General features: G+C 43.1%; 2 protein-coding genes across 11 annotated transcripts in view; one reads left to right on the forward strand and one right to left on the reverse strand.

Moving 5' to 3' along the window:
* Nucleotides 1–560: 560 nt before the first annotated feature.
* Nucleotides 561–22719, reverse strand: LOC114564582 (basic leucine zipper and W2 domain-containing protein 1-A). 2 transcript variants are annotated; one of them, XM_028592008.1, is made up of 12 exons: nt 22590–22719; nt 8575–8648; nt 7887–8063; nt 7588–7682; nt 7420–7485; nt 5443–5578; nt 4400–4509; nt 3965–4135; nt 3489–3635; nt 2743–2881; nt 2337–2459; nt 561–1241 (listed from the first exon to the last, which is right to left on the reverse strand). In XM_028592008.1, the coding sequence occupies exons 2-12, from the start codon at nt 8636–8638 to the stop codon at nt 1210–1212; spliced, it is 1260 nt and encodes a 419-aa protein (XP_028447809.1). In that variant the 5' UTR covers nt 8639–8648; nt 22590–22719; the 3' UTR covers nt 561–1209. The 2 variants fall into 2 exon arrangements, with proteins under 2 accessions (XP_028447809.1, XP_028447808.1); XM_028592007.1 differs by lacking the exon at nt 22590–22719 and adding an exon at nt 9571–9711.
* Nucleotides 11200–23018, forward strand: part of myo1b (myosin IB) — a 67586-nt gene continuing 55767 nt past the window's right edge. For 3 of the 9 annotated variants that reach the window (XM_028591999.1, XM_028592002.1, XM_028592001.1), the window contains exon 1: nt 11203–11528. The gene's annotated coding sequence lies outside the window, so the exon portion shown is untranslated. Of the gene's footprint in view, nt 11529–19610; nt 19730–23018 lie in introns of those variants that run through there. The other 6 variants (XM_028592004.1, XM_028592005.1, XM_028592006.1 and 3 more) reach the window with 4 other exon arrangements.

A 23018-nucleotide genomic window follows, 5' to 3' on the forward strand; every position in this document is an offset into this window, starting at 1 on the left:
GGGGGAAATCAAAACTTTGATAACTTTCCTGGCACTTTAATATCGCCTGCCACGCATGAGGTTAAATGTGCACTCAAAATTCGGAATTTGTTTTGCGGCATTGCATTAAAATCAGCGGCCCTGTTTTTCAGACTTTGTAAAATGACTTGTCGTAATGACCGTGCATGGACCTCCGTTTTTCATAACATCTTGAATCACCATCTCACTCTCATTTTTGCATGCTTGACTGAGCCATAATTACCATTTAAAGTGGGATAGAATCGAGGTGAATAAGAGGGTTGTTTGCACCTCAGGTCACGCCTGCTAGGCTGCCTTTCTTGATTACTTGATTAGGTGAGGCTAGATGAGATCAACCAATGGAAAGATTTCGAGGGAATACACGATGATCTCAGACACAAAATATGGATTTCCCTGAATTTCTACAAGAACCTTTACATACCATTGGCGGTGTAAATATGACTGAATATTCTACTAATTTCTTCTAATTGCTTATAATACTTATATTACGTATGGTCACACTACAATGGTTATTTGATATGTAATAGTAAATCCAGCAGTAATAAAAACCATTAATTTCCCTTTATTTTAAACTGTATGGTAAAGGGGAAAAAAAATACAATGCTTGCATGGTTCTGTTACACACGATATAGAGAACAATTAAAGTTCATTTTATGGGGCATTGCATGTTTGAAATGGCACATCTCCATCACCAATAACGGAGACGGAATCTAAAAACTGGCAAACAATTCCAAGTTGTCACATAATTGGCAGAACTGTATAATGAAGTTACAAAAAACTGTTTGCCTTTGAGAGGACCAAGATATCATGGCTAAACAGATGGACCTCTGGCAAATAAGAGTGCCATGACTAAATGCAATAGCTGTAAAATATGCCTACAAACTGGCACATTTTAAAGGAAACAATCTGTCCAAAAAAGCCCCCTTTTTACATGAAAGGGGTTTCAATCTATTTAGCACTGTGACCGGCTCCTGAGGGAGTAAAGAGCACAAGTATTGAAACAATGAAAAACATGTTGATAATTAAAAGAATATTAAAGCCCTTACTTTACAGTTGAACTATATATTAGGAAGTAGGGAATAGAGAAGGAAACATCTAAATACAGACAGACTTCTGTAAGTCCTTCTACTGCACCTGGTGCTATGTTGATGTAAAAATACAAATCAAGATGGTAGGTTTAGCTAGAGGTCCTCAGTCTGCTTCCTCTTCCTCAGACTCGGACTCTGTATAAAAAGAAAAAATGAAAACATCAGTCAGCACTACAATGCCATTTAAAAGGGACAGTTCACCCCAAAATCACAAATACACACTTTTTCCTCTATTTATCGATCTAGATTGTTTTGGTGGGAGTTGCCCAGTGTGGCGATATGGGTCTTAGAGAAGTCTGCCTTCTCTCTAATATATTGGAACTGGGTGGCACTCGGCTTGTAGTGCTCAAAGCGCCAAACAGCAATGTCTCTTTCCAGAAACCATGACTCGCTTACTCTCCTTAGACCTGGCTCTAAGCGGTTTCATGTAGGAACTATTTCTCGTGCTTGTCACAGTGCGAGATGTAAACATTACTGGTGACCTCCTCGGCTGAGCTGTAACGTTAGCTAGCTCAGGTAGTAGTGTCGCTTAGCTATAAACTAATGTCCATTAGCTAGCAATGTCATAAGCGAGCTTTCTTCTGCGCAGTGACACGGTTGGCTGGTGTAGTTTGGTGGAAAGAAAGAAGTTCCTACATGAGTGCTATAGTGCATTATATTATATTAGAGAGAAGGCCATTTCTGTGTCTGTAGCTTTAAATGCTATTGAGGAGGAGAGAGGGAGTGCAAGGTGGAGAGTGGGGGTGTGGCCTTGACCAACTACCACTTTGCTTGTTTGAAAGCCATGATGTCTCTCTCTCTCATGGGTGGGCCAATTTCTCTGGGCGGGCAAAGCAGAGAAAGGGGAGGTAACCTTGTTTCTTATGACTTCATAAGGAGCAAGATTCCAGATCAGCTTTCATTTTCTCAAAGGCAGAGCAGGATACCCAGGGCTCGGTTTACACCTATCTCCATTTCTAGCCACTGGGGGACCATAGGCAGGCTGGGGGAACTCATATTAATGTTACAAAAAACCTCATAAAGTGACATTTTCATGCCATGGGACCTTTAAACTTGGGACAGAAAAAAACATGCAAAATACAGGTGATTAATCAGGTACAGTCATCTGTTTATTATGCAGAAGAAATGAGATAAAGCTTAAATCCATGGCATGTTTTGGCAACCTATGGCTGTGGGAGGTAGAACCGAAAACTGACCAAGGCTGAAAAAGGGAGACGGTGAGGTGCTTACCTTCCTCTGCATTTTTGAGCCATTCTACAAACTTCTTCATCTGTTCAAGGAAAACGCTCTTTCCTTTGGCAACGTGGGTTTCATTGTACCACTTCAGAATTGCCTCCTCACTCAAGACATTCGCTTCAAAAAGGAAAAAAATAAATAAAAAATTAGATTTAACATGATGCCAACAACACAAATGTTTCCCGCAGGTGCTTGAAAAAACAAGGCACCGGGCAGGCAGGCAGGTTGACGACAATCAATCAAAACAAACGGTTGGCTATAATCTCTGGCCATCTGGCATTGTTCACACGTCATGGCTTCAAAGCTTCCCACTATAAAACTATCTTCTTTTCCCAAAAAAAAAAAAAAAAAAAAAAAGAGCAGATGGGAAAATGGAGCTTTATGGACACAAATAACTTACCTTTGTAGAGCAGCACAACAATTTTCTGGAAGGCCTTCATGAAGTGGATGTTGTCATAACAGTACTCCTGGATCCTCAGCAGGAGAGTGAGTTCAGAGAGGCCCTGGGTGGTGAAAGCCTTCAACAGTGGGCTGTATTGCTGAGAATGTAAAACAGGGAAAATTAGAGTTAAGAGCTGTACAGAAATCTGATAGGATATTATTCATGATGAATTCTTACATTACTTCCACTTTGCCGGTGAAATGTCTTTGGGGATAGTGAATCAATTATCTAACTCTGCCAACTCAAATCAAAAGGCAGCCTGAATTTTTTTTTTTTTTTTTTTTTTTAAAACATCACCGTTTCTTTAGATGTCTCGCTTGTGAGTGCTGTAGAGGCTAAGCCCAAGCTTTAAGCCCCTGAGGTGCTGTTCCACGGGTAGAGTAACTGACACACTTTTTACCTTTTTGATCAATGAAAGTCCAAGTCATATTTGCAGTTAAAACCATTGGCTCCATTTATTTCCATGAGAACTTAGTTGGGTTTCCAGACAAATCACTGCTGGTATGTATGCCTGTGTAGTGTAGTGTAGTGTTGTGGTGTTGGTGTGCGTGTGGTCAAAAACTGTATGTGCTTCCGGGTTGCACCCGAGGAACCAAAGATTGGTTCCTATTCATACCAAGGGCACTAATTGGCTCTTACAATCGCGTAGTTGTGACTGCCACAGAGGCAAGGAAGAGCAGAGCTACATATAACCGAGGTGTCACCTTTAAAAGTTTGATGGCTTGTTCGGTGACCAGCTCCTCCTTCTTGTTCCACTCCACGGAGCTCATTACACTGGCCCAAATTAGTGCGATCATCGTCTGCTCCGAGATGTTGTTCTTCTTGATTTCCTCTCCGACGTAGGCGATGATCTGTAAGACCCGAGCCAAGAGATGGAACACGTATTATTGGCAAAGTTGGCAAACCATGGCCATCACATTGCTGAGGCTTATTGCTTATCAAATCCTGCAGAAGCCTGAGGTATGAGAGCCCTGGCAGGATACAGAGGCTTGCAGGAGCAGATAATATGTTGAGGTTGAGTGGATTTCAGCAACTTGTCATTGATTCACTGCATCCCTTTTCTCCAGCCCTCCTCAAAACAAACGGGGGCAGAGGTTAGGAAGAAAGCAATCTTAAAATCATACACAAAATGGGACTCTGCTAATGTGAAATCAGCTGAAAAACTAAAAAGGGGACTTACGTCTTTGAGGGGGTCCCCACGTGACATCTGCTCCTCAAGCTCTTTCTGCAGCTCCTTGCGGGCACCTATGGACTGCTGGTTTCTGGCAAAGTCCGAAAGCTCCTTCAGTCCGGCGTCTGAGAAGTACTTTGAGAAGTGCTCACAACTGCGCTTGTTGGCAGGGAACAGCTCCTGAAAAAGCACACAGTTAAATATTGATGCAGACCCTGTTCAGCCAGACAAGCCTTCTTCAGCAATTAAGAAGCCTTTGTTCATTAATTGCCTGAGAAGTGGACGCCACAAAAGCTTGGAAGTCATGCAGGTTATTCATCTTATTTTCATCCAACAACCTTATTTAGAGTGCACAGGCAGACTAGTGACCCTTACTGCACTGGGAAGCAAAATGCTTCACCTTAATCTTATAAAAAGGTTTTGTATTAGAGATGGCATTCTCACCATGAGCCTGCTGTCCATGCCAACCTTTCGGAGACTGGCAGAAACAGAGCTGATGTCTTTTTCAGAAAGCCAGGATTTGAAGAGTTTTACAGCAAAGCTCGCTGAAACACCTGAACAAATGCATAACAATGTGAGTCAGCTGTTGCTAACAGACCTGCCAGGATAAAGTTAGGCCTGAGTAATACATCAGTAAACAACACCACAGGATGCGATTATACAGGTTTTAGCTGGAATGGTGCCTGAAACAACAAGGCTTAGTAAAAGTGCAAGTGACGCCATTACTCACCTCTCAAATGTATCCTCTCATTTAGAAGAATAAGATTTTAATATTTCTGCAGTGCAGAAAACTATTCACTTTCCTTAATTGTAGGACTCAGAAATCCTGAGCGTTAAACAGCATTTTATATGCTTGATGCATCTTTCTCAGATGCCGCTGATATCAGACACGACTGTAGGCATCTACTGCTTTTCTATTATACACAACTCTGAAACATAAATTGGTTGTTTCATTGCATGTCTGCACTAGAATTGGAATGGGTAATTGTGGGCTGTCCAGTTTGCAGCTTTTAGGCTAATGAACAAGTACTTCACTCCTTACATCACATATGTGAAAGGTGCTGATTTGTGAACCGCTCCTGGGGTAGTGTCAGGTTAGTGTCTCAGCACTTGCTGACCCCACTGCTTATCCCTCTGCTACTTACTCTAGACTAACGACTGTAAATCATTTAGGCGCGCGTGAGGATGTAATGTGAGTTTTCACTTTTTTAATCCTTAAATTGTGTCATTACTGTTAGGAAATCATCAAGAAGACAATAAGCTTAAAAAGAGTGTAAGAGAAAAAGCATGAGTAAAAATAATAACAGGTACTAACACTAGTTTATATTGTGTTTCAATATTAATTTGAAGGTATGAGATGATTCTCCCCCCTCTTCACATTTAATTATTCCATCTCAGTCCAACTACAGTATTTCTACCTGCAGCCCTTGTCCGCGAAACAATGAACAACACAACTAGGCATGCCTACGATGCAGGCAAGCAGGTACCTTCTTTGACTAGGTTCTCGTTGAAGAGGCTGCTAAGAATGGCCGCAGAGAGATTGCCGTTGGCCAGCAGAATTCCTGTTAGCATGGCTAGCTTGTTGCGCTCAGACTCTGTGAAGCCCTTGAGAAACAGCAGCAGCTGCCAAAGAGCAAACATATAAACACAATTGTGTAGGCTGAATTGACTCAAACACACATTTATATTAGTGCTGTCAGTTAAACGCGTTACTAACAGCGTTAGCGCAAACCGTTAACGGCGAAAACATTTTTTATCGCGAGCAGTGTTGGTCATCTTACTTTATAAATGTCATTAGTTACAATTACAAATTACTTCTCCCAAAAAGTAATTGAGTTAGTAACTCAGTCACCACATTGTAAAAATAATTAGTTACTCAGCAAAGTAACTGTGATGTTATTTTTTATGTTCTATAACGCTATTACGTTCTATAACATCTTTAACGTCAAAGATGTTTATATTAACTGATTGAAGAATAAAAACACTATATACAGTATCACCTGTGGCTGACACGAAAAATCGAGCGTTGCTTGTTTTAACAGAGTTGCTCCGTCGCCTTCGCTGGAGCTCACGCTAGCTGCATTTGGGCTTGGGGTTAGCAGCAGCAACAAGTGTTGTGTTAGCATGTGTTGATGTGAAGTGCTTCATAAGATTTGAGTTGCTTGAGGCAGACGTGGATAAATTCTTTATTCCTGGTTATAGCGTGCATGTTACATAAACATTCTTGCCTTTAAATTTCAATGAGCGAGAAGTAGTGCCGGTCCTTCCAGTTCGAGAAAGCTACCTTTGAATTTCCCTGGCACGTCGCTATTGTCGCTCTCTTGTGTTTAGTGGTAGTCAGTGCGTGCAGTGAGACATCGTGAGCGGGGCATCCGCCCACCCAGCGAATCATCATCGCATTTGCAACGGTGTCATCATCCCCACCCGGTCTCTCCAGGCAGCTGGTGTGTAGCCAAAGCCTGACACCTCGCGCTTCATTCAACCAAGTAACGCGCCACTTTACATTCTCAGTAACGATAACGGCGTTGCAACGATGGGAAAAGTAATTAATTAGATTACTCCGTTACTGAAAAAATAACGCCGTTATACTTAAACGCTGTTACTCCCAACACTGATCGCGAGATTAACCTTCTTTTTGGCCTAGCAAACTCTGTAGTTTTTTTTCCACATACTGTTGCAACTAGTAATGTTAAAAAACTACAACACCACACCGGATCTAGCTAGACCGGAAACAAAACAACAGGCATGCCGCACACACTTGTTTGGGCTTGTGAGTCGGCCAAAGAGTAGTAGGCTAACGTTACGTTTTGAGTGGATGGCGAGCGTGAGACGCTGAAATGGATGCCAATAAGATTCGGAATGGAAAGTTTACTTTAAAAAAGTTGCCAAATGGTTCCATTGACAAGACCAAAGTGATCTGTGTGTTTTGTCGTTGTGAACTGAGCTATCATCGCAGCAGTCTGAAATACCACTTGATGGCCAAATACACAGCTGATGCCAATTCTCCGCCCAAGCACAAAGCAAGCCGATCCACTTTTCCATGCTGATAAGAGCAAATGAGAAAACATAATAGGACAAAAAGAAATCAAGGGACATTTAGAATGGATAAAAATTAATGCGATTAAATATTTTAATTGTTTGACAGCACTAATTATATATATATATATATATATATATATATATATATATATATATATATATATATCTCCAATCCACCTTTATTTATCAAGCACTTTAAAAACAACACTGTTGACCAAAGTGCTGAACACGGTCTATGAATAAACAATAACATACAACAGAGGCACAACACAATATTAATAAAACAATAAAAATAAATACAGCAATACAAAACTCAAAGTATATATTTTTACATTTGAGTTGGATTAAGATGGTCATGAATTCAGAAACTTGACCTGCACAGGTGCAATGTGTTTCTGTAAAGATGCCTTAAGCAAAAGACAAACCTTTTTAATTTCCTCCTCAAACCCTTTCTCCAAGTATTTGTAACGCCTGATGAGCTTGTTAAAAACCTAAAGGACGCACAAAACAACACCTTTTAATTATTTGTACTATTGACTTTTAACTTCCCTGTGAAAACAGTGAACATTGAGCAGGAAGTTAATTGTATTCACCTGGGCATACGCCTTCATAGTCTCAATGTCCTCTTGTGCTTTGAAGAGACAGAACTCAGTGCAGATCGCATCACCTGACATGGTACCCCCTGGTTCTGAAAAGAAACACATTTTCTTAATGGTGTGCATGTTATGGTTCATACATCCAATGAGTTGTTCTACTTTGTATGATTGTGTGTTTACAATTGCATAAAAATGAATGAATATGCAAGCTTTCCTGGGTACTAATCGTCTCATGACACATGTAGTGTTCAGCTGTACAATGTATGAAACACACATGAAAGAGTCCTGCCTCTTACCCAGCATTCCACCAGCCACCAGGATGTCGAATAGAACCTCAGCATAGCGTCGGTAATCAAGCTTGGCGCCAGAGGCATCAAGGAACTTTGCGACAGCTTCCAAATCAGTGCCGGATTGGTTCAGACCTTGTACGATGCTTTCCTGAAACTGTGAAGGGTCAAATCTCTCCTTTTCATCTGTTGAAAAGACAGATATGTACTTGAGTTTTTCCCCTGCTAAAACTTATGACCTTCTAAAAGACATGTCCAAACTCATACATACATTCACATATTCTCTGCCTTGCATAACACATTTTAGTTATACTCCTACAGTATAGGCACATTTATGTTGTGTGTGTGCCTACTCTTCAGTTGCAATGAAAAAAACATTGTAAATTAAATGTATTTGCCACACAACAGTTGTTGGCCACAGACCTTTCTTTAGTATGCAAAGTGACAACTAAAATGTGTTGAATATCTAGTGAGCGAACAAATGGACTTCAGTGATCAAAGCTAACAATAATATCCCTGTGTCTGTGATTATAAGCAAGTAAGCAGCTGGATGGAAAAGTCAGTACTATAAAAACCTAGAAGAAAATCAAACAGGTGCTCTTTGTGAAACCTGATGGAGACCTGTGTTAAAGACTATCCAAACAAGATACTGTTAATCCTACTGTGCAGAACAGTGCGATTGCTTAAAGTTTCTCACCTCTTTTTCGGGTTTTGAAACGCTGGCCTGTTAGCGTAGGCTTCTGCTGCCTTTGATTACTCATAAAAGACACTCTGAATGACAACGGGTAAAGGAAATAAGATCAGGATTAGCCACAAACAAATTAAACTATTTTCCAATTCTATTTATCTATTGGAAAAGAAAGGCTATGAACATGGCTGAAAAACAACTAGTCCATCCATCACCTAGCTAAGGTTAGTTGACAACTGGAGACATGTAACACAACATTCAAAGGTGGGGGCCGTTTTTAGTTTAGCATTAACTAAAAATATGTTAATGTAGATGTACGGTATGATCACACATATATTACAGCGTACAAGGTAAAACAAGCCAGCCATTAGACACCTTCTTTACTCCTTCGACATAACGTTAGATCATTCTTACAATTTCATTTGATAGGAGACATTATGAAAAATATATATGCACCTGTCTGTAACAAGCTAACATCGTCAGTATCACAACTTCTAAAATTAATAGTATTAAAAATACACACACGTGCATGTACCTTCTGTAGCTCTAGCTAGCGTTCGTGTGTGTGTGTGTTGTTAAGAGGTACGTTTCTTTTGCGGTTTCTTTTGTTTATTTCTATGATTTGAACACAACTTTGTTAGCATTATCAGGGGGAAAATTGGGTGCGTTTCCTTTTGGATTGTAATGCGTCACAGACGCAGGACGCATAGCGTTACCTAGCAACATTAATGGATGTATGATACGGACTGAACCATATATATAACAGTAACGTTAGTTAACGCTTCTAATTATATGAATATTGGTTAAGCAAGATCTGGCAAAATGGCATAAACTGTGACAGTATGTCTGATTTCAGCCAACACCAACGTTAGTGCTAGCTAGCTAGCTAGCTTAAGGTTAGCTAGCTAGCTAGCTGCAGTGAGCCTGACGCAGTACCATAATAAAGTAAACTATATGACCGTGGCTCAAATACATTAAATAAGAGAAAAAAAAACAGCAACTCACCGAAATCCTCTTTATGAGCAACAACAGACTGTGAGATAAAAACTAATATCACTGTACTCCAGTAACGTTAGTTTACAATCCGTTCCAGGAAAGAGGAAATTATAGACGCAAAAGCGCATGCGCATAAACACTGAATCTAATCTAAGTAGGACACTACACTTGTGAGGGGAGAGTACAGTTTACAAACTGTTAAAAACTGAGAAAATATAGTCGAAATCAAATAACAGCGTTAAATTAACTAGCGATTATAGCACCTGATGCAACATAGTTGCATGTACTCTCCTATTATGCAGAATGGAGTACTATAACGTACATTCCTTTAATTAACCCCCCTAGGTGACATGTTGAAAAAAATATCTATCTTTCAGCTAAATTCATGGCAACATTGGGTTGATAAAGATATTATTTATGTGGGCTAAGTGATCTCTCGTAGTCTACGCCAACGGTTCATTGTTTAGTTATGAACGATTCCTTCTTCTTTAATCCTTTACAGAGAATTGTTTTATGTAATGATAGCTATTCTACAATGGTCTACTCTGTCCCATCTAATGCAAAGTAAATCTGTAATTTCAACAAGCACTGAGGATTAACATTAGGTATGTCTGCTAGAATGCAGGTCTAGGTAATACATTCTATGAAAGAAGTAAAATTACTCCTAAAGGAAACGCTTTAAAGGACACCATTTAATACTGATGGGCAGAGGGCATGGCTAGAATGTATCCTGTATAACCAATAGGATTATAGAAGTAGGCTAGGCTATACGTCAACATTTTAAACAATAAATAGCCTATCCAATAAGCCTACAATTCTCCACATTCTTAGATAATAAGAATTATAATTAAAAGGGTAGGCCTAATACAATTTTCAAACTGCATTGTGAAGTCTTTATAGAAGCTTATATAGAAGGTATCACAGTTTTATGTAGTTTATTTATCCCAATTGTTATTATTATTTATGTTTTTTTTTTCTTCAAAAAAACGTAAAAAAAAGTAGTTAACAATGAATAGAAGACATGTCTCACCACCCACCCCCCGAAGAAACTGTAATGGGTCCGTTTTCTGGCCATCAGAACTGCGTTTAACCCTATGGTTTAACCCTCTTTATTGACCCAGCAAAATGACCAAGAGTAAGTAGCCTATCATTAATAAAAACGAGTCAACAAGTCGTTGCTATCTAGCATTAAGACACAGGAGGGGGGTGTTGTGCTGTCGGGCGGATGGTTTATCTGTCTATGGGATAAATGGAAAACTTTAATGGTGCGTTAACATTCACCTCGTAAATCTTGGTGCTAATTTTAGGAATTTATGTTTGTTCAATTAAATCCCCTCACCCCTTTTTTTGGCAAATTTTTTTAGCTATACGATTGCTGTTATACTATTTTGTTTTGCATATGTAATTACATATGCTAAACAAAATAGTTTAAAATAGGCCTACATGGCAAGTCTAACCTACCCTCTGGCCCAAGGAAGGTTTGGGCATATGATTTAATGCTGCTTGGATGGGAGGTGCAGTATAATAAATGCCTGGTGTTTGGTGAGGTTACAGTTATGGAAAGCTTTTGTGTGGAAACACAATCGCGGTGGGAGTCCTGAACTGCTTTCATGTGGCCAAACAAATATTTCCGACAACATTTGAAGGCATCACAGCCCCACCTCCCCCGCGCTGGAGGTGATTAGGGGACGCTGGACTAGCCCAGAGACGCCGCTCCAGCCACTCCCTACGCCCGGCGGACCCTGCGCTCTCAAGTCCATCCAGAGCTCCTTTCAAAGTGCTGAGAGATCCAGATGAGAGCCGCGTTCCGCCTCATCCAGCACAGCAGACACGAGTTAGACTGAAGGCAGCGGCGAAGGGCTGAATTCAGGAGCCACTCCACACTTGGAGAAACACTTCTGGGGTCCTACTTTTGTCCGCAGAGTGGATTTAGGACGAGAGGGGGATCAACTCTTGCAGAGATAAGAGGCAAGTTTGACATCTTCTGTTTGCTACTTGGCTAGTTGCTGAAAATGTAACAACCGCGAGTCCATTCTCAGCCTATATGGTTTGGGGTCATATATCCTATATTTGTGAACACCGTTGCACTCGCCGCAACTTTTCTCCAAAGTTAACTTTGCATTGCCTTTAAACCGTCTGCTTCCCCCAACTCATTCATTCTTACTCACTTCGTGCAGGAGGGGGTTGGGATTTTTTTTTTTTTCTGTTTATCTTTCTTTTCTTTGTGTAGGCTAAGGATTGCAATGGTTGGAGGATACAACTGGTTGGACTAGTGGCCTATATCCCGAGTTTAGTTTCGATGTTTGCCTTCTTTCTTAACCCAAACCGAGGCTGATTTAGCATTTCCGATTGCTGTCGCTAATTGCATACATCTGCGGGTTTAAGCCCCATCTTTGTCATTCAAGAGTCCGTCCAACCACTGCAGTCCCCCGGCGCAGAGGACAGCAGCACATGTGTCAACTCTCAGAAACTCATTCAGAGTTCAGTCTTTTTCAGATGGCGCTGTGATTAGGGTAGGCCTATAACGGCAAATACTCGCCTATCATCACACAACCGAATGAACAACGTGTGAATGGCAAGCTCTCTGTGGAATGGGCGTTTTCAGTCAGTTGTGTAGAGGGTAGGCTAGGGCTGAATGAAAACAGTAAATTCTTGATCGCCACTTTGGGATCATTCAAAATAAGATGATCCGATTTCATGAAAATGCTATCCTTACGTTATGTGTAGGCCTGCCCTAAAATCTAGGGATCACACGTGGATGTACGATAGGCTGTACAAAAATAAGATCAATGGCCAGATTTAAACTAACTGAAGGTGGGTTTAGCCTCCAGTACGCCCGTCGCTGACTGGAATAACTTACTGCTCAGCATGGACTGCATGAATAAAAACTATTCACCTCTCTGAGAAACATCCCAGAGTTCCTTCTTGTCAGAGTTGGCCAGCTTTCTTTCTGCTGGGATCCCCCTGTGGGATCCAGCCTGGAACTTATAAAATCAAACGAGGAGAGGAATGCCTTTTATTGGAAGACAACTGTGGTAGATTTAGGGGGGGAAGCTACACTACAGTATTAAATACACTGTGGTTGCATTAAATACAAAAATAGACTAAATAATTATAATGATGTAATATCACCATCAGTGGTGTAGGCTACGTGATACGCAGGTATACCCAGTATACCCACTAAGAAAGCCCCTGGATTTCCATATACCCACTTAAAAATGCTCAATGACACACAACATACTTTCCATTATATTTTTTTACATATTTAGAATTGTCATCTGTTTTTTTTTTTAATTTTTTTATAAATCTTTGCATAGGCTAAATAAAGGTATTTCCACAGTAAATTGGTTCATAAAAGTGTATCCGAATGCAGGAAATGAAGTCTTTGACTCTCGAAATTTCCTTGGTGGAGGGCACCCAGACCCCCGAATATGATATCTCACTCCCCCCCCCCCCCCCCCCCCCATGTCCCATTCTGGCCCATATATACATATACGGTACAGTATACCCACTGCAATACATTATACTACACCACTACATGTAATGTCTTTGTTTCTGTAGAATAAATCAAATGTGTCTGCATTTTCTATTGGCAAACAGCAACTGTGATAGATGTTTTCAAATGTGAGTTGAGGCCTGCAGAAACTGCTGATAGCACTCAGTCTAAACAGAGGCTTTACCTTGGCTTTTTCTTTTTTAGCATGAAGCAGTTTTTAAGTCAAACCATGAACATTTACACATTTAGGCTACAGTATACACATATTAATGCTGCTGATGTATTGGGCCACAACTGATTCAAAACATGAATTCAGTGGAAATGTTACAAACTTGCAGTCTTGTTCCGCTTTAAATGTTCTGGCTTGTCTTTTTGATGCCAGATTGATTCTATGCTTGGCTCTGCTTTGAATCCTTAACCCCTAATTCCATTTGTGAACTTAAAATCCCAAGAGGATCAGATAAGACCTTTTTTTTTTTTTTTTTTTTCAGGATTGTATCTTTCTCTTTGTGGTTTTCCACAAATAATTCCCGCCTCTTGTTGGCCGGAGTCTCTCTCGGGAAGCCAGATGGGAACTTTATTACCCCTGCTGATCAAACAAACAGTGATGTAAGCTGACTGTGAAAGGTAGTGTGTGGTAAGCCTTCAGAGTTGCACAGACTCCTGGAAAAAGTAACAACCGTTTTAGCTCCGACTTGGAAACGTCAGTGTGTGGGACTGTTGGCTTCTCTAGGAGCTCTCCTCAGTGGAAGCTTGTTGGCCGGCCTGCTTTGAGTTGCATCAGTGTTTTTTCTCAATGTGCCAAAAAAGCCTCTTCATGAACGCTTTTGGGTGAGAGGCAGTGATCTAATTGGGTGTGTATAGAGGACCAAAGTCCCCCGGTCAGTGCCATGGTGATGGATATTGTTTGCACTCGTCTGCCCGTGCAGCTTAGCGTAGCGAGACGTGCGCCTTGTGTTCACCCTGCATCAACAGAGGTGGACGGGTGCACACGCACAGCCCCACTGACTAGACCATGAAAAGCCTTCACAGCCTCTGTTAAAGGATTTTTCTAAAGCCAGGAAGCATCCAAAGTCCTGTGAGTGATATGTAGTCGCATCTCCAATTCAGTGACCTTGTGATACACCAGATCTCATTTGTGGGGGGGCGGGGGGGGTGTTCTGTTCCTTTTATGCTACTTTTGAGTTGAAAGGGTAAATCACACATCGCCTTCCAGTCCCCTATCCTAGCAAAGAACTTTCCCCTGTGCAGTTTGACTCGTAACATTTTCCACCAATTCAACTTAACTGCTTAAACTCTAGGTCTCTAAGTCTCCCCGTGGAGCTAGAGTAATAACGCTGTACGTTTTTCATTCAGCTCACTGTTGCTTTGTTAAGTCCACTGCATCTGCTTTCTCAATTCATTTATGGGCAAACCAAGCCAGACCAAGTGTTTGACTGCCCGCCATAGCTGCCAATGCAGTGAAAATTGTAACCTTGCAGGGTTCTCCTGCGTGAATGTCTTAGATAGTTTGATAAGTGGTTAGGCCACTTGAGAGCTGTTGTACTCCTAAAGCGCAACCGCTTGGACACTGAGGATCCAGAAGAGGACCGTTGACCATGTAACTGTGCAAACTAGAAAGTCAAAAGGAAGGGTACTTATAAAAACAAACTCCACCATAGATCTCCTTTTTTTTTTTTTTTTTTTCTTCAAAGCTTTTCAAGTGGAATGTGTGCATAGATATGAGCATGCTTTATGTTCTGTAGGAAATGGCATTTCACAGTTTTCAAACAGTTGCCTGTCACAGCCATTTGGGGCTGCGAGTGTGAAAAGGTGCCTCAAGTACAAAGTTAGCTGTGATCTGTTTCATGATGCAAGTTGATATCAGTGGTAATGGGCCCATAGCTTTTCACCTGGTCACCTGTTGTTTTGCAGTGTGTTCATACTACAAAGGAAAATAAAAAGTGCATAATATGTCTTGGCACACTTATGCTCCATTGCTTATCAAGAGAAAGAGGAAATGACAAACATTCATCTGCTCCATTTGTTAAAATGTAAAAATGCACAAAGATTTAAGATTAAAAAACTCCATCCTTGGATGGATGGATGGATGGATGTGATGTGATTAGTGAGAAGTAAGAAGCTAATAAAGCGAACACATCATAGCCTACAGTTGTTGCTGTCAGTCATCTGGTCTCTTTTCGATCAAGGTTTTGTATGCTTGGTGGGTTCATTATGGTCTGGTTGTTTGATCTTTCTGTCATTTTGATTGCCAGCTGTATGCTCATGTTTTGCAAATCGACCGGTCTCTCCGCTGTCGGAGCTGTCTTGTAAATAAAGCGCAGTGTTTGTTTGGATTACAGGTTTATGTTTAACCAGGCTGGGAGGTTGTTAGGCACGAAAGCTCCATTTGACTCGCAAATGTGTGCACCTTTTTGACAGAAGATAGAAATCTGAAAATCAGCAGTCAGTAAGTGCAAGTTGTGTCAGAGGGGTTTGTTCGGTCTTCTGGTGTGCCTGCCAGCTTGTCCGTTTGCCAGCCTTTGCTCACACACTCTCTCGCAGATCTGCACGTGGAGCGGTGTTGAGGTCTCTGGCTTCCAGGTCACTTTCTCAGGCAGCATCTCGCTCTCCGTCCTCTCTGTTCTGTTCTGGCCTGCTCTTTGGCACAGCCCCATGCCCTGCTGCTGCTCCAGTAGGGAGGGCTTTAATCTCCTTCATTGCCTGCAGCCTGTGATGTTGTGACTCTGCTACCTCCTGACAAGGCCAGCCCAATCTGCGGGTGGGGGGGTTACAGGCCATTACGCTGCATAATGCCTTTTTTTATTATTTGTTTGCAGAGAGACGCCTCTTATGTTCTTTCAAACAACCGCTCCCAAGGTAGAATGACGCCAATCATCTCTCCGTGTAGCTCACACAATGACCACATGACATTGTAGACTGTAAGCCTGCCTTGTTGATCATGATGAAAATATTGTATTGATGGCCACTGATTATTGGCTCGACTTTCTGTGTATTTTCACTACTTGTGTGTTTTGCGTGCATGTGAGTGCCAGCATGGCCTTTTTGACCTTTTGGTTGAGGGACTTTTCTCCTTGCTAAAGGACAGAAAAGAAAACATGGCGTCACGTCTGGGGCCTGTAAATAATATATGTAATTTTTTTTTTTTTTTCACGTTGTCCCTCGTAGCTTGATCTGGCCGGGAAATCTAGGTCAGTGTCAGCATCAGGAAGCATGGGGGTGTCTCAAAAAAATGGTGGTGACATATATTGAAATCCCCAGGGTCCAGCCCACCCACCACACACAATCTCTCACTTGTGTTTTTTTTTTTTCTTTCTGTTGAGCAATTGGCTCTTCTAAATACAACACTTTAATCTGTAGGAATTCTAGTTCAAACTCTAATTTAAAATTTAACTTCTGTAATTTGTACTGTACGTAGGAACATTTATATTGCTGATAGCTGATGCTGACTAATAGCAGAGAACCAGGAAGTCCTAGCAAAAAGTAATTATAATGGAATCCTATTGTAACACAGATCCAACCATTTGAAATGTTTTTTTTTAACAGAATCTAATGGATGCATAAGGCCAGCAGTTAATGTCCCAGACTTAAATGATGTGTATAATACTCCCATCTGACATACATCCAGAGGAGGGTATTTGACCATAAGTTTCTCTACATCACTGATTCATGAGATTATGATTTAAGATTAATAGCAGCTAAACCATGTGGGCACATGTGATGCTTACCTCCTAAACGTGCATCAAAGCAATTTAATCAATCTCTCTGATGCAAAATGCATCAGAGAGATTGATAAAGCAGCAGACTTCTAATCCACTTCTGAGAGTCAAAGGTTCATACTAGAGTCACTTTAATTTAGACAGATAACATGAGTGTAGGCTAATTTAAATAAAAAAAAAAAAAAAAAGAAAATTTAAAAAAAGTGTGTACAACCCTCTAAAAAAACTGTTTTAGCAACATAGACCGGTTGTATTCGTCATCGCTCCACCACTCAGCACTGAGGATAATCCCCCCGAGTTTAATCAAGACTATCAGGTTTTTCTCTCATTCTCCCGCTTTGGATCCAGTACAATGGTTAACAGCAGGCAGCAACTATTATTAATGGGATTGTGTCACTGGCTGCCTAGAAGCCAGTTCCAAATCTGGGGTAGTGGGTTATCAGCTGAGGGCACGCCGCATCCAGGCTGCAGACGGATGCAATATGTTGTTGGTCAGCATAGCACGGGCACTTAGGCGACATGGACACATACTGTTCTCCCCCAAGTCATTAAAGGCTTCAGCATCTGGTTTCACTAAGCAGCGGGCTGTGTCCTTTTAGACTCCTGTTTGTTCACACCAAAGAGTAAACTCAGCACTTTCACTGTAGCATGGCTATGCACTTCCTGCCAGGCAGTATTAAGTCTGCAGAAGCTGGTTAGTTAACTACTTTTTTTTTAGTAATTGATTTTACCAATATTGATTGTGGCTGTCCCTGGCTAATACATTCATCATCTGATGCTCTCAAGATGACCAATATTACATAATGGCCATGACTATTTTTCAAAATTTGCGTGTATTTACATGCAAGGTACATGTACAATTCTTACTCTAGGAATCTATGTATAAAGTAATGTAATGCTCTGTTGTGCATACAGTAACAAAAACCTGCACTGTTGTAGCAAAGCCGCAGCATTTTGATGCACCACAGATAACCTGGCCTATGTTGTGAGATCACAGAGCAGGTGATTGCTGTTTCATCCCTCTGCAACTATGTAAAAAGGAAATGACTTGATTTAAAGTAGCGTTGCAGACAAGCAAAGCAGCTGGTAGACATGAGCCGTCGCTGGGAATGTCTTGGCACAGTGCCATCAGAGCGCCACAGTGCGTTAGTCGGCATGCACAAAGTCACCGACCTCACTGGACTGGGTTGAAAAGTAAGCACATATTTCTCCTCCCTACGTTGTACATGCCCTCTGAGTTGAGATGGAGCGGTTGCAGCCCATTTTAAAAAGGTCTTAATTGCAAAAAGAACATCAATCATTTTTCAGCGTTCTGCCCCCTCTGTCTCAGCCCACCTTTTCAAAGATTTGTTTTCATGCGGAGTGTGAGAGTGAGTGGTTTTGGAACTCGAGTCTTGCCTCCCACTATAACCTATTTATGGGCCAATAACATTGTGCCCTGCATGGGAACAGAAGCCAGGGGAAAAGTGAAGTGGAAGTCTACACAGGGAATCCATTTTTATTTTTTCAGGAACATCATGCTGCTCCGAAGTTGCTGCTAAAAGTAGATTTTGACAGCTGATAGAGGGTTGTGTTCATGCCAGTGTCATGTCACTCTTATGTAGATATCTTCAAGTAAAGTGTTACCGCAACATTTTATTTTCGCCCAGCGACGCCCTCATTGTCATCATGCATTCGCTAATTTCGGGGCTTCTTCTAATTCCAATTCCCATCACTGCTTTCTTTATTTTAATATCTAAAACAGAGTGCGTGATAGATATGTAGCAAGCTTTGCCATGTTTTGTTTATTCTGTACCAGCCAGTGTCTGTTTCTGGTTATGCAAAAAAAAAATCTGTGCTAAGAGAGCAGTGAACAATAGATGACTACATGTCCTGATCTATTAGCCTGTTGTGGACAGCCTGTCACAACAGCAGACATTGGGTTTTTAGTACAGCAAAGCCCTGTGTCAAGGCCCTGAATGTATCGTAGGCCCCTCTTTTATCTCTGGCCCAATAGCGTTGGGATTACTGTCCCAAAGGAGATGGAAGGCAACACAGGACAGAAAACTGCCACCCCCAGCAGTGTCTTTGCCATGGTGCACTCCGGCCCAGATCCTTTACCAGCCCCAAATATTATATAGCTGCAACAAGCAAGACTGGTGCAGAAAAAGCCATGATGCCGTTTTACTGTTTTCGTGGCTATTTCTTTGAATTATAAGAAGTCCTGAAACGGGAGCAGATTCCAGCTGAGCAGACACCCAGAGGTCAAGGACAAAGTTCCTTAGTTATGTAATGGCCTATGGGACGTTCTCACATGCCACGGGACTGGATAGCCAATCGGAAGACCCCGCTCCTCCCCGGGAGTCAAACCACTGCTGTCCAAACATGTCCACCCCAGAGTTTATTTGCATTGGCTAAGTTTAGGACTGCTTATTTTCCGATCAGAGAATGGCTCTTAAAAAAACTTTGTCGGGCCTCACAAATAATGGACAACCAACACAAAGTAATGGCCTTATGGGTGGAATCAAGTGATTGCGTTTCTCACCAAAACACATGCAGTGTTTCCTTTTTGGATTTTTTTTTTTTTTTTTTTAGCAGTAGGGGCAGATCTGTCTGACAATAAACGTAACTCTCGAGTAACAAATGTGGGCATCACCGATGGGCCGAGTCGGTAACGTAGGCTACGGCGTGGATGGACTCTGTTCTGAATCAGAAGGAAAGCACCGGGCGCTCACTCTGTGAAAGGCGCGGTACACGTAGATGGCCGGTAGCTGCCTACGTGTTCATATAACTTTATACATGCTACAACTGGCTGGAATCATTGCACACATCCTCTCCAAGGAGTGCACCAGCTGTAAAATGTCCCGGAGGAAGTTCATGCAGCAACTGGCAAAGTAGCTGAGAGCGGAGTTTATGGAGGGAAAAAAAGGGCAGCGGCGCACCACAGCAGACACCAAAACGGAGGCAGTGCCAGGTTAGGTTAGGTTATAAATGTTCAAATAACATACTTTTTAATTGTTATTTGGCTGTGAATTATGTTGAATGAATTTCCCCCTTCTTGGAGACCTTGACTGGAGTCCTGCATGGGGCTCCAGTGGGGGACTCCATTGTTCTGCTGGGGGACTTCAACGCACACGTGGGCAATGATGGAGACACCTGGAGAGGCGTGATTGGGAGGAACGGCCTCCCTGATCTAAACCAGAGTGGTTGTTTGTTGTTGGACTTCTGTGCTAGTCATGGATTGTCTATAACGAACACCATGTTCGAACATAGGGATGCTCATAAGTGTACCTGGTACCAGAGCACCCTAGGCCGAAGGTCAATGATCGATTTCATAATCGTTTCATCTGATCTGAGGCCGTATGTTTTGGACACTCGGGTGAAGAGAGGGGCAGAGCTGTCAACCGATCACCATCTGGTGGTGAGTTGGGTCAGAGGGTGGGGAAGACTCTGGACAGACCTGGTAAGCCCAAACGTGTAGTGCGGGTAAACTGGGAACGTCTGGAGGAGGCCCTGCCCAACAGACTTTCAACTCACACCTCCGGCGGAGCTTTTCGTGCATCCCTGTGGAGGCTGGGGGCATTGAACCCGAGTGGACAATGTTCAAAGTTTCCATTGCTGAAGCTGCAGCGAGGAGCTGTGGTCTTAGGGTCTTAGGTGCCTCAAGGGGCGGTAACCCACGAACACCGTGGTGGACAACGGTGGTCAGGGAAGCCGTCCGACTGAAGAAGGAGTCTTTCGGGATATGTTATCCCGGAGGACTCGGAGGCAGTTGCAGGGTACCGAAGGGGCCGAAGGGCTGCAGCCTCTGCCGTGAAAGAGGCAAAGCAGTGGGTGTGGGAGAAGTTTGGAGAAGACATGGAGAAGGACTTTCGGTCGGCACCAAAGTGCTTCTGGAAAACTGTTCGCCACCTCAGGAGGGGGGCGGGGAACCATCCAAGCTGTGTACAGTAAGGATGGGACACTGTTGACCTCAACTGAGGAGGTAATAGAGGCGGTGGAAGGAGCACTTTGAGGAACTCCTGAATCCGACTAATACGCCCTCTATGTTAGAGGCAGAGCTGGAGGATAATGGGGGATTGTCGTCGATTTCCCAGGCGGAAGTCACTGATGTAGTCAAACAACTACACAGTGGCAAAGCCCCGGGATTGATGAGATCCGTCCAGAAATGCTCAAGGCTCTGGGTGTGGAGGGGCTGTCCTGGTTGACACGCCTTTTCAACATTGCGTGGAAGTCTGGGGACGGTGCCAAAGGAGTGGCAGACTGGGGTGGTGGTTCCCCTTTTAAAAAGGGGGACCAGAGGGTGTGTGCCAATTATAGGGGTATCACACTTCTCAGCCTCCCTGGTAAAGTCTACTCCAAGGTGCTGGAAAGGAGGGTTCGGCCGATAGTGAACCTCGGGTTGAGGAGGAACAATGCGGATTCCGTCCTGGTCGTGGAACAACGGACCAGCTCTTCACTCTCGCAAGGATCCTGGAGGGAGCCTGGGAGTATGCCCAACCGGTCTACATGTGTTTTGTGGATTTGGAGAAGGCGTATGACCGGGTCCCCAGGAGATACTGTGGGAGGTGCTGCGGGGAGTATGGGGTGAGGGGTCTCTTCTCAGGGCCATCCAATCTCTGTACAACCAAAGCGAGAGCTGTGTCCGGGTTCTCGGTAGTAAGTCGGACTCTTTTCAGGTGAGGGTTGGCCTCCGCCAGGGCTGCGCTTTGTCACCAATCCTGTTTGTAGTATTTATGGACAGGATATCGAGGCGTAGTCGGGGTGGGGAGGGGTTGCAGTTTGGTGGGCTGGGGATCTCATCGCTGCTCTTTGCAGATGATGTGGTCCTGATGGCATCATCGGCCTGCGACCTTCAGCACTCACTGGATCGGTTCGCAACCGAGTGTGAAGCGGTTGGGATGAGGATCAGCACCTCTAAATCTGAGGCCATGGTTCTCAGCAGGAAACCGATGGAATGCCTTCTCCAGGTAGGGAATGAGTCCTTACCCCAAGTGAAGGAGTTCAAGTACCTTGGGGTTGTGTTCGCGAGTGAGGGGACAATGGAGCGGGAGATTGGTCGGAGAATCGGCGCAGCGGGTGCGGTATTGCATTCAATCTATCGCACCGTTAGACGAAAAGAGAGCTTAGCCAGAAGGCAAAGCTCTCGATCTACCGGTCAGTTTTCGTTCCTACCCTCACCTATGGTCATGAAGGCTGGGTCATGACCGAAAGAACGAGATCCAGGGTACAAGCGGCTGAAATGGGTTTCCTCAGGAGGGTGGCTGGCGTCTCCATTAGAGATAGGGTGAGAAGCTCAGTCATCCGTGAGGAGCTCGGAGAGAGCCGCTGCTCCTTTGCGTCGAAAGGAGCCAGTTGAGGTGGTTCGGGCATCTGGTAAGGATGCCCCTGGGCGCCTCCCTAGGGAGGTGTTCCAGGCACGTCCAGCTGGGAGGAGGCCTCGGGGAAGACCCAGGACTAGGTGGAGGGATTATATCTCCAACCTGGCCTGGGAACGCCTCGGGATCCCCCAGTCGGAGCTGGTTAATGTTGCTCGGGAAAGGGAAGTTTGGGGTCCCCTGCTGGAGCTGCTCCCCCCGCGACCCGACACCGGATAAGCGGACGAAGATGGATGGATGGATGGATGGATGGATGGATGAATTTCCCCCAATATGTTTCGCGACATGAATGTATGAAGTAATCACGGTTTAGCCTACTATGCCATGATATTGTATGAAGGCGAATCAACAGCCACGTGCAATTTAGCTAGCAGGTGAAGGTGAAACAAAAAATGTGTAAGAACTATAGACTAATACAGGCTTAAATGAACTGACAACATAAGTTATACGACTTACAGTTCTCAAGGATGCACACATGCCATCTCAACCGGGTCCTCCGGACAGCCTGTCTCGTTTTTTTTTTTTTTTTTTTCTCCGAGTGGCACGTGTGCCCACTCGCGTTGTGAAGCGCGGGTCCGCGCTATTCTTGGACGTGCTTTCTAACGATCACTGCTGATAGACGGCTTTTTGGACATTTCTGATACCGTGGCGGGAGAAATCTAACCGTGGCGTACCGCCACTTGCCATTCAACGTAGAGGAAACACTGACGTGTGTATCCTTGAGTTCTAACAAATGAGTTTATGTGCGTATTTTTCCTTGTAAAACATGCAATAACAAAGGTGTGTGTGTGTGTGTGTGTGTGTGTGTGTGTGTGTGTGTGTGTGTTTTCTATAGCGCCACTAGTGGTCCACAAACCTCAGCAGAGTACCTTTTTTATTTATTTA

The sequence above is a fragment of the Perca flavescens genome, chromosome 11 (genome assembly GCF_004354835.1).
Source record: "Perca flavescens isolate YP-PL-M2 chromosome 11, PFLA_1.0, whole genome shotgun sequence".
In the NCBI taxonomy this organism is placed as follows: Eukaryota; Metazoa; Chordata; class Actinopteri; order Perciformes; family Percidae; genus Perca; species Perca flavescens.